Source organism: Miniopterus natalensis, chromosome 16, assembly GCF_054644295.1.
Source record: "Miniopterus natalensis isolate mMinNat1 chromosome 16, mMinNat1.hap1, whole genome shotgun sequence".
Classification (NCBI taxonomy): domain Eukaryota; kingdom Metazoa; phylum Chordata; class Mammalia; order Chiroptera; family Miniopteridae; genus Miniopterus; species Miniopterus natalensis.
In genome coordinates, this window is record NC_142096.1 from 43,550,696 (window position 1) to 43,561,225 (window position 10,530).

The 10,530-nt window shown below is 64.2% G+C and overlaps 2 protein-coding genes across 2 annotated transcripts; both read right to left on the reverse strand.

Moving 5' to 3' along the window:
• Positions 1-457: 457 nt before the first annotated feature.
• On the reverse strand, positions 458-5,455 carry MROH6 (maestro heat like repeat family member 6). The gene is made up of 14 exons (XM_087825221.1): positions 5,153-5,455; positions 4,817-4,969; positions 4,484-4,638; positions 3,516-3,633; positions 3,127-3,311; positions 2,912-3,049; positions 2,688-2,802; positions 2,437-2,580; positions 2,191-2,364; positions 1,821-1,988; positions 1,459-1,578; positions 1,102-1,204; positions 925-990; positions 458-786 (listed from the first exon to the last, which is right to left on the reverse strand). Exons 1-14 carry the CDS (start codon positions 5,399-5,401, stop codon positions 554-556), a joined length of 2,121 nt encoding a protein of 706 aa, XP_087681347.1. The 5' UTR covers positions 5,402-5,455; the 3' UTR covers positions 458-553.
• A 1,355-nt stretch (positions 5,456-6,810) lies between these two features.
• On the reverse strand, positions 6,811-10,301 carry NAPRT (nicotinate phosphoribosyltransferase). The gene is made up of 13 exons (XM_016222024.2): positions 10,076-10,301; positions 9,767-9,894; positions 9,607-9,689; positions 9,309-9,439; positions 9,084-9,199; positions 8,618-8,814; positions 8,403-8,543; positions 8,056-8,140; positions 7,871-7,951; positions 7,675-7,777; positions 7,425-7,579; positions 7,226-7,333; positions 6,811-7,141 (listed from the first exon to the last, which is right to left on the reverse strand). Exons 1-13 carry the CDS (start codon positions 10,299-10,301, stop codon positions 7,079-7,081), a joined length of 1,617 nt encoding a protein of 538 aa, XP_016077510.2. The 3' UTR covers positions 6,811-7,078.
• Between the last annotated feature and the right edge of the window lie 229 nt (positions 10,302-10,530).

Here is a 10,530-nt window from a genome sequence, read left to right on the forward strand (position 1 = left end):
GGACTGGCAAGGAGTGGAGCACAAGATGGGGGATGCAGGGCTGCTGGGTCGCCAGCAGGGCCAACAGGCAGGGAATGGAGGCCAGGTGGGGTGAGACCCAGGAAGCTACAAACCCTCGCAGCAGCAGCTCACAGGGCTGTGCCAGCTTCCCAGTGTCCTCCACCAGAAGCCAGCTTGGGAGGCCAGGTGTGTTCAAGCCCCAGCCGGCCAACTCCAGGGGCTGGGAGAGCAACAGGCCCTTGGAGGGACAGGTAGGCCCGCAGGTGCAAGAGACAAGGGGCTGAGGGTGAATGGTGCTCAGACAGAAGCGCTGATGTTCCTCTAAGGAACTTAGACATTACGGAGGTGAGCTCCTACAGAGGAGTCTGTGTGCAGCAGGCCTTGCAGCGGCTGGGAGTGGGGTGGGGGTGGAACACGAGCAGCTAGCACCAGGCCCAGGCTGGAGCATGGCAGGGCTGTCCACAGAGCAGTGGGCTGAGGGATTCAGATGCCCAGCCCTAACAAGACTTGGTCAAGCCCTCCCCCGCCCCCCAGGACAGGCACAGGGTCAGGCTCAGCCCTGTGCGCCACAGCAGCCCCACCGGCCTGCGAGGCTTCGGCGCTGGAAGGGGTTGTCTGGGTAGACTGGTGGAGGCCGGATGGGGAGGGTGAGGCGCAGGCGGAGGCGGGGAAAGCTCAGGCCCTGTTGACAGCCCAGCGCATGGGCCAGCAGTGCCACCTGCTGGGAGGATACTTGCGCAGCGGCAACGACGGCAGGCTCAGGGTCGCTCTGCAGCTGCCCTAGGTCTGCAGGGACAGGGTGGCTCAGGCAAGTTGGGAGGGCTCTCAGAAACGCCAAGGGCCCCAGGACTCCAGGTGCATGCATTCCCACCCACTCTGTCCAAGCACCCACCACCTCTCCAGGATCGCACAATTGGGCCTCACCCTGGAACAGGGAGTCCAGCAGATCCTGGTCGAAGCGGCTGGGGTTGGTGTGATGGACAAGGAAGCCTGGGTGAAAGCAAACCTGTGAGTGCAGGCTTCACCCCCCAGCAGGCAGGGGATGGCCCAGCTCCCAGAACTCTGCATGCAAGGGACAATTTGACAGCTGGACTGCTTCACCTATGAGCACCACGGCTGCCCGGCGCACGGGGTCCTGTGGGTTCCTCAGATAGCTCTGGGTCTGGCTCAAGAAACTGGGCACATGGCTCGGGTACCACTGAACCTGGGGACATAAGGACTCATGGTAGGAGAGGAGAGCCAATCCTGTGTGAAGAGAAGTGGCAGAGGCGACCCCAGGGGCTGGAGTACCCTGGGGAGTGCCCAGGGCAAGGGGTCAGGGCCTGAGGTCTTAGACCTCCCACCACCTTGACTGGGAGGGTGGGGAGATTCAGTTTTGGGAGAGTGGCTCCAGTGTATACTGGACCAAATGGGAAGTTGGCCATACCCCATCACTGTCATTGTCCTCCCCCTACTGACCAGGCAGTGGCAGATGCGACTTAAGGCCTCGGGGCTGTCGTAGTGGGCCACAGTCACCACCTCCTCCAGCAGGCCCCAGCGCAGGGCATGGTCACAACGGGCCAGGGTCCACTCTGAGCTCTGGGACAGGGAAAGGGGGAAGGATTAGGGGTCCAAAAAGTCGCAGAGGTGACTTGGGTGTGGCCAGCATGAGGGTTGGAGAGGTCCAGGGCAGTAAGCCCAGGAAACTGGGAGCCATAAGGCTTGCACCTGAGGTCCTTGGGGAAATCCATGACCTGCCATCTTCGGAGAGGTAGTGGGGTGGGGACGGGTGGGGTTGGATGGGGACAGCAGCAGTGGGACAGTCTTGGGGGGCGGCTGACCTCAGCAGCATCCAGGCTAGGGTCATGCAGGCGCAACAGCAGTGGCACCAGACTCTTCAGCACAAGCTTCCGCAGGGGGCCTCGGAGCCCCACCCGGAGCCCGCCCCGGCCCCGCCGCACCAGCGTCCCCAGGAGCCCCACCGCAGAGGCGCGCACCGGGTCCCGGGCCTGTGTGCGAGGCCGCGGTCAGGGCGGAGTCAGGAGGGAGGCGTCTCGGACGCGCGTTCGGGGGAGCGGTCTGGGGCCGGCGGGGCCGGCGGGGAAGGACGGGCCTTGCTGGGGCGGGGCCTGGGGCGGGGCCGGGGAGAGGGGCCGTCCCTGGGGCGGGGCCGGCGGGGGATGGGGAGGAAGCCCGGCCCGTGACGCTCACGTCGTCCAGCAGCGCCGGGAGGCGCGAGGCCAGCTCGGTGCTCAGGCCCCTCACCGGCGCCCGGGGCCGCAGCAGCACCCTCCGCAGCGTGCCCAGCGCAGAGCCCACGAGTCGCGCGTCGCCCTCGCCCAGCGCGCCCAGGAGCGCGGGTAGCAGCGCGCCCACGTGCCGCACCTGCGGAGTCAGGGGTCGTGGGTGGCTCCCGCGGCCCGCCCGGCCCGCCCGGCCCGCCCGCCCGGCCCTCACCTTCCCGCGGCTCAGCGCGAGGTGGCCGAGACCAAGCAGGCCCAGCCAGCGCACGGTGGGCTCGGGGTCGCTCCGCCAGACGCGGAGCCGTTCCAGGATGACCTCCTCCCGCAGGGGCCGCACGGTGGGCCAGCTCTGCAGCAGCTGGGGGGGACCCGCAATCAGCACGCTTGCGGTCCCCTTGTTGATGGCGACGCTTAGGGGCCAAGTCCACGGTCGCCCCTCACCACCCATCCTGGACATGGGCTCACCCCCGTGAAGAAGGCCATAGCCGTAAGGCGCTGAGTGTCATCGGCGCTGCGCAGCCGAGGCAGCAAGTCAGCGAACAGGCCCCGCAGGTGGTGGTCCGCGTGGGCCACCATGGCGCTGGGATGGGGTGAAATGGGAACTCTCCTGCTGATGGCCTCAGCCCGGGAGAAGCCCCCAGCGACCACCCTCATGCTCCCACCTCTTTCCCCATCCCCCTGCCTCTCACCTGGCCAGCAGCAGGACACCCTCTAGGTGGGTGTGGGCTCCCACCAGCCTCCTCCAACCTCCAGCCTGCTCCATGCACGTGACCACCATGCGGCTGCCGTCCCCGGTGAGCAGGGCCTTCAAGGCCTCCACCGCACAACTGGAGGTGGGGGCAGCAGGAGTGAGGGCAGAGGGGACCCTGGTCCAGCCCTCACTTTCCCCAGTGTTCGCCCTCACCTGGCATGGTTGTGTGGTGGTCCACAGTGGGACGGGGCCCAAACCTTGTGGGTGTCTGGGGAGCATGGGCCCCGGGCCAGCTCATGCAACTGCGTGACCAGTGCCAGGAGGAGGTGCGAGTAGAAGCCCCGCGTGGCACCCACAGAGCCAGACACAGACAGCATCTCCCCAAGGGCATGAGTGGCCTGTGGAATAAGCAGCCAACTCAGGCTTGGCCACACAGGAGGCAGGAGGAGGGGACAAAGCCTCAGACATTTGAGGGGCATTAAAGATGCCTGTGACTCAAGTGACACCATCCTGCCCAGGTCCCCCTGTGGCCTGCCTTCTCCCATCCCTCAAGGCAGGGGTTGGGGGTGGGTCCCCTGGCAGTGCCAGCTGGAGTCACCTACTGCCAGTGCCTGCTGCTTGGGTCCAGCTGCACCCTTTAACACCCACAGCAACTGCACCAGCACCTGCCCGTTCACACGCTGGTTCCTGCTCAGGCTGTGCCACAACTCGGCCGCCGCCCTGAGGGTAGGGGGTTTGTGAGACTGGGTTCCTGTTGGCATATCAGGATGGAGGTCAGGGTGGAGGTGGCCACTAAGACTCCAACAGGGGGGAGGGGCTGGTAAACCATCACCCTTCGCCCTCGTATGCATCCCCAGTCACAGAGAAACAAAGTAAGTGGCATCTGTGCAGACCACACAGAGCAGGGTTGGCAGGATCAGCTGTTCAGAACCCTGTCAGGCCAGTGACAGTGAAACAAACCTGGAACTATAAACAATCATGTAGCCCCAGCCGGGTGGTCAGTTGGTTAGAGCATCATCCTGAACACCAAAAAAGTTGTGGGTTTGATTCCCGGTCAAAGCACATACCTAGGCTGCAGGTTCTATCCCCGGTTGTGGCAATGTTTCTCTCACACTGATGTTAGTCTCTCTCCCTCCAACTCTTGATGTTAATCTCTTCGCCCTCTCTCTCTCCCTCTTTCTCAAATCAATAAACATATCCTCGGGTGAGGGTTAAAAAAAACCCACCCCAGCAACAATCATGTAGAAAATGTAACCAGATAACTTCTCCTGGAGTGGATTAAACTAAAGAGCCAGGGGCATGGGACACAGAAGCCACTAGCTCACTGACCCCACCTTGCAGCACACCTCCAGGCTGGGCTCCAGGGTCGGCCAGGAACCCAGTAGGTTCCTGAGGTAGGAGAGGGAGAGGAATAGAGGAGGGCAGGAGTGGGTATGGGGAATTAGAAAGTTTTGCTGCTTCCACGACACACACCACTGGGGGCCAGATTCCACGGCCAAGCGGGAAGGGGGAAGGAAGCCGTGTGGGGACATAGGATGCGGCCCTGGCTGGGTGGGACAGGGTAGGTTACCAGTTCGGGGGCAGCGAGCAGGGCAGAAGTGCACACACCACGTCTCTCGAGTGCTCCAGAGCCAGTGAACTCAGCACCCGCAAGGCTGCCTGTCGGGGCCTCCCCTCAGCCAGGCGGGGCACCTGCGCCAGCAGCCCGAGCACCAGGGCATGCACCTGGCGTGGAGAGGCAAATGTCAGTGATCAGGCCTCCTTGACTCCCCAACATTATTCTGTATCCCCTCTAGTCCGTGCAGCCTGAAAGGGACATGTGTCAAGCTGCTCGCTCTAACCCCCCAACCTTGGAGGGGACTAGGCAGGAGTCTCTGGGGGTAGGAAGGGGGTGAGGGCTGACCTGGTCCTCCAGTCGCTGCCCCTGGGCTTCCAGGGCTGAGGACAGGGTGAGCACTGTCGCCTGTGTCCCTGAAAGGCCAGCCTCTTCCAGGCAGGCAGCTGTGTACAATGCCAGGTCAGAGAGGGCCCCTGCCTCCCAGGAACTCTGGGGGACCTAGGGAGGGGTGGGTGGCATGTATGAAGTCCCCTTGCCTCTCCTAGCTCTCCCCAGGTCCGCTCCCCCTCCCATAAGTCCTGTGTCCTTATTGTTACCCACACAGATCAGCTCCCATGCCTGCCCCTAGATTCCCCCCTTTTCAGTTTCCCTGTCCCTCAGCCTCCCTTCCCTCTCACTCACCTCGTGGGGTCCCTCAGGGGCTGACTTGTGCATATGGGGAGGGGAGCAAGGCTCCTGGGCAGCTGTAGGGATGGCTTCGGCTACACTTCTAGGCTCTGCCTCAGGTTCAAGCTCAGGTTCAGGCTGAGGGCCCCTGGAAGGGGGTCTTGCGGGCTGCCCCTGGTTGGCCCGGATCCCTTCAGCCAGAGCTGTCAGGGTTAGGGCCCCGACAGGGCCTCCCCGGGCCCTGCCCCACACACCCCTAGCCATGGCTGCCGTACACAGCCTTCAGCAGGGCCCAGCCAGCAGAACCTGCCAAGGGTCCTCCCAGGAAGTCATGCTGGGGCCTGACCTAGAAGCAGGCTCTGGGTAGGCAGGCGGGGCCAGGGACAGGTGTGGTGGTGTGTGAACGGTTGCTCTAGTATGTGGGGGGTTGGGGAGTCACACAAAGGTGTTCCCAGACATGGTGCCCTCTTGAGGCTTGTGAAGGACCCTCTGGGCTTCTGGTGGTGAGTGGCCAGCCTGAAGCCTGAGCCTCTGGGGTCTGGCTCCCCCCCAGGGCCCAGGGGGCGGGGCAAGATTCCCAGGCAGTCCATCTGCAAGTGGAGGGGAAGAAGGGCCCTTGACCCCGACCTCAAACCCTGCTAGGCAGGGGGACCCTGGCAGGTGCAGACAGCCCTAAGGAGGCCCCAGCAGGGAATAGGTCTGGGCCTAGCCCTGAGCTGAGTCAGGTCCAGGCTGAGCCACTGCATTCCTACCCAGCTGGACATTCTGGGGATAGGGATGGCTGGGAGAGCTGTCACCACCACTGAGCTTGAGGCGGCCCTGGGGCAACGCAAAGGAGGCAAGAGGAGATGCACCTGCCGCTTCCTCAGCACTCTCAGCACTCTCGCGGTGGCCCACTGTCATTGGGGTGGGCCCTCAGCGTCCTGGACAGTTTGGCCTGACCAGGCCTCTGTCCCCAATCGCCATTGTTACCCTAAGCAAGTGACATAGCAGGCATTGCCCAGACTGACCCCAGGGAGCCAGAAAAGCTGGTTGGGCCAAATACCTGGGCAGGCGGAAGTATTCTGGGAAGCATCCCAGCCAGCCAGCATTCCCCACGCACCCACCTACCTGTGCCACCTCCTGCTGCCTAGACACGAGAGGACAGGGCCTTCACCCTCTGTGCCCCACAGAGCCTAGAACCTCCCTCCTGAGCAGTTCCTCTGGAGTCCAAGTTGCCAAAGCCAGTGGAGACCTGACAAGCCTGCCTGCATAGGCACGGCCAGCCCAGAGCCACTGGCCAGGTGCCCAGGGTGGAGCCACCACCTGGCCCCTCAACCTCTTCACAGGCTATAGTGCAGGCCCTTGACCTCCTCCTCTGCCTTCCCAGGGCTACTAGGTCTCCAAGGCCCAGGCCTGGATGAACCTGTGACAGATACCAGCGTCTGCAGAGTCAATAGGTGGAACCCAGGGACACAGCGACCCCAAGCAGAGACAGGCGGGGCTGGCAGCAGCAGTGGTGTGGGAGCCCAGGCCATGCTTGGACACAGGGAAAACTGAGACTCTGCCTGGCACCTGATCCCCACCCCATGGCTCCTGCTCCCAAGAGCCTCTAGCAGGGTGAGGGCTTCCTCAGTAACTCCAACTCCTGGGTGGGTACCAAAGCCCTCCCTTTCCCCGAAAACTGCCCTGGCCAGCCTCAGATCTGCCCCTGAGGCCCAGCTCTCAAACCACAGACACTCCGACCTTGGCCTAGCTCCTGGCCTCCGTACAGGGCTTCCCCACCCTGGCCGAGCCTGGGCCTTACTGGAGCAGGAACCCTCATCTGATTCCCAACTACACCCCACCTGGGAGGCCCTGGGAGTTGGTAAGTGGTAGGCTGGGAGAAGAACTGACACGTGACAAGTTGTGGGGGACAGTGAGTAATTCATGTTAACTTCTGGCAGCCCCACAATGGGGCTCTCACAGGGAAGCTCCAGCACTCAGTCTGTGCACGAGGGCCTGCAGCTTCTCAGACAGCGCCACCTGCAGAGAGGAAAGGAGTGGACGTGAGGTGGCTGTGGGTGCAGAGGGCAAACAGGTGAGCTGAAATGTGGGTCCTCCACCCACCTGGTACAGTGCAGGCTGTTCTAGCTCCCTATGTGCGGGGCTGAGACGGCTCAGGGACAGCTGGGCGAAGGCTCTAGATTCAGCCAGAGATGGGAGGGGCTCACATAGCTACAGGAAAGGAAGGGATTGGCTCAGGGTCAGGGGTCAGGGCTGGATTTGGGTTGCAGATGCAGACTAAGGAGGTAGGTGGAGTGGTCACCTGCCCTTGCTGGACCCAGAGTCGAAGAAGTGGCTCCACATGGGCCGGCTTCACGGTACAGGACTCCTGGGCCCCTCGAGGCCAGACCCTCAGCTCCTGGCCAGCCTGGGGTGGTGGCTCCTCTGCCAGCTGCAGCACGTCCAACAGCAGAGACCCTGTGTGTGTATGGGGGGTGCGGGGGGGAGGCACCAAGAATGACGTGGGGCCTGGGGCCTTGAAGGGGGCCGCAGAAAGGTTGAGGGGACCTCACCATCAGAGCCCAGGAGCCGGAAGGCAGCCTTGCTCCCAGGCAATGTCTGCTTCTTGGGGTCCTCAGTCAGCTTCATTCGTGGTTGGCCTCCCACAGACACCAGCTGCAAGGACAGGGTATTAAGAGAGCTGGACCCTTCTCCCCCAACCCATGATCCCCATGGCCCACCCACACTGGGCCCAGTCTCTGTCTCTACCTTGTAGACGCAGCCCAGGGAAGGCTGGCGGGGGCAGGTGACCACACTGGTACCAATGCCAATGACATTCACCTCACTGCCCTGGAGGATGGGAGCAGAGGTGCACTGAGCTCAGCTAGCATTTTCAGGCCTAGGGCCCTCCTAACCACCCTCCGCCTGCCCTGCCCTGCCCTGCTCCATCCCACCTCCTGGGCCAGTCGGGCCAGCTCCTCCTCATCAATGTTGTTGCTGACAGCGATAGAGACTGACTCCAGCCAGGGCACCTGGAACCTGTGATGAGGACAGGCCCTCAGAAGTTCCTGATTCATCAGGGCTCCCTCCCTCCCCAGTTATGCCCCCCTCCCATGGGAGAATCTGCCCTCAGCCACATGGGCACTGGCCTCCCCAGAGGGCCACAATGTCACCACTGAGGTAGGCCCAGACCAGATCTCCTCAATGTGGGAAGGGCAAGGTATCTCCCCCCCTTTGCCCCATCCCAATATTCATGCCCCAGAGGGGGTCTATCAGCAGACACAGCCCCTCCTGGACTCACTGGGCCGCAGTGGTCCGGAAGAGCTCTCGGATCTCCTGGGCTTGCTGCAGCAGGTCGCCGCTGTCCAGCCGCACTCCCACAGCCTGATAGCCCAGCTCCCCCAAGGCCAGGGCTACCGCCAGGAAGTTGGGAAGACCGCTTCTGCAGGCAGGGACAAGGAGGTCAGGATGATGCAGCTTTTCTGCCGAGCCCCCCGGGGGATTCCTGGGCCTCACCTCCTCACACTGTAGGTGTCCAGCAGGCCCTGGAAGGCCCGGGGAAAGGCCAGGGCATAGGCCACAAAGGCCGCCCGCTCCCCCGGGTGTGCATCCTGCACCCCCAGCCCCAGGTGGGCACACACACGTTCCAGCCACGCCTCCACACAGGTAACCAGGTCCACCCTGGGACCCTGACCTGCAGCTGGAGCCAACATCTAGGAAGAGGGATCAGTGAAGAGTGGGGGACCCCAGAGTGCAGGGTAGGGCCTGGTTTGCCTCTGGCTGAGTGTCTGAACAGGGGTAATGCCGCCTGCCTGCCACCTTCCCAGTGCAGCACTGTGGCTCCCTGCCCAGGGTGACTTTGATGGGCCTGACATGGCTTCTGCCTTTGTGCAGAGCAGGGACTTGACTACTCCTCCTCCAGGCAAGGACAGGCCTTGGGGTCTGCCCTCTGGAGTTCAGCCTGGAAGAGAAGGGTACTGACCGGGTCAGGGGGCACTTCGGTGCCTGAAAAGGAGGTGACAAAGGAATGCGCGAGGGTTCCCACCACTGGAACGCCCCTCAGCTGTCCTGCCAGCATGTTGCTGCTGCCATCGAAGCCTAGACCAGGGCATTGGGCAGGGTTGGGGGATTTCAGGCTGTGTGGAGGGGGGTTCTCAGGCTGGGCCTCCTCCTTTGCCTACCCTTCCCTCCCTTCCCTGGCCCTTACCCCCCAGGTAGCTGTAGGTGGAGGCCGTGAGACCGCCGTCGGGTCCCTGAGCGCGCCGCAACCCCATCTCCAGCAGCCGCTTCTCTGGTCCCGCGATCAGACGAAGCCGCGCCGCGTTGGTAGCGATGAGGCTGTGAGGAGCAAACGGGCAGGGGCTCGGGGTGAGGGTCACGCAGCCACCACAGCCCGCCCCCCGAGGCCCCGCTCTTCATCCACGGGCTCGCGCAGTCACGCCCACACCCAAAAGGCGCCTCCGGAAAGTCCAAGGTCCTGCTCGGGCGCGCCGAGCCGGGCCCACCTGGCGTAGCTGACCAGGCAGAGGAGCGGCGTCTCCAGCAGCTGCACCACCAGGAGAGGCCCAGACACCTGCAGCAGCGGCACCTGCGGGGAGGGTGTCGGTGGGCAGCCGCAAAACCTCCCTCAGGCCCGCCCCTCCGGCCCGCCCCGCCTGCACTCACGCCGGGGAAGACGAGGGAACCCTCCGGCAGGGCCCGCACCGTCACCCCGGAGCAGTCAAGGGCCCGGAGGTGCTCGAAGAACGCGGGGTCGGTGTCCGGGGGCAACACCGAGGCCAGGAACTGCACGTCTGGGGGCGACAAAGGATCACAAGGGCTGGGGCAAGAGCACAGCCGAAGGGGGCTCGCCGGGGCTGAGACAGCTCCTTGGCCGAGGGGGCTCGCGGGAGCGCGGAAGGCGGGCTCGAGGGGCGTCTAATGCGGGCTCGAGGGGGCGCTGCTCCGTGAGAGTCCCGCCGCGGGCCGCGGTACCTGCCTCACGCAGGCGGAAGGCACGTAGGAAGCGCACGCAGTCGCGCAGCCCCGCAGCCAGCGCGAAGGAGCCGCCGAACGGGCACCGGCGGAAGAAGAGCTCGAACTCGGCGGGCTCGCGCGTCCGGCCCGCACGCCAGTAGCCCAGCGCCATGGTGGCCTGGTAGAGGTCTGTGAGCAGCGGTCGCGCCGCCGCGCGTCCCTCGGGGTCCTGCTCCGCCGCCATCTCTCCAGGCTCCCGGACTCGGCTCCCCACCCGGCCAGCCGGCCCACGTGGCACCGCACTCCCCAATAGCTGGTGCCCCAGACCTGCTTATCATGACGCCCAGCGAACCCGGAGCCCGGAAGGTGGGGACAACCGGGAAGCAACCGCCTTTCCCGGCAACAGGAATGGGCGAGGCTACCAGCCTCTGGACAGAGGGGTCTGGGAGGCCGACGGGGCCAGTGGGGAATGT

What these genes read in the sequence shown, in the direction of transcription:
- MROH6 (XM_087825221.1), bottom strand. Translation starts at nt 5,401, where the DNA reads ATGGCTAGGGGTGTGTGGGGCAGGGCCCGGGGAGGCCCTGTCGGGGCC. An exon ending in CCCCTGAGGGACCCCACGAG is followed by an intron (nt 4,970 to 5,152) that starts GTGAGTGAGAGG and finishes ACCCCTCCCTAG; the next exon opens with GTCCCCCAGAGTTCCTGGGA. An exon ending in CTATGGCCTTCTTCACGGGG is followed by an intron (nt 2,581 to 2,687) that starts GTGAGCCCATGT and finishes GGTCCCCCCCAG; the next exon opens with CTGCTGCAGAGCTGGCCCAC.
- NAPRT (XM_016222024.2), bottom strand. Translation starts at nt 10,301, where the DNA reads ATGGCGGCGGAGCAGGACCCCGAGGGACGCGCGGCGGCGCGACCGCTG. An exon ending in TCTGGGTCCAGCAAGGGCAG is followed by an intron (nt 7,334 to 7,424) that starts GTGACCACTCCA and finishes CCTTTCCTGTAG; the next exon opens with CTATGTGAGCCCCTCCCATC. An exon ending in AACAGCCTGCACTGTACCAG is followed by an intron (nt 7,142 to 7,225) that starts GTGGGTGGAGGA and finishes TCCTCTCTGCAG; the next exon opens with GTGGCGCTGTCTGAGAAGCT.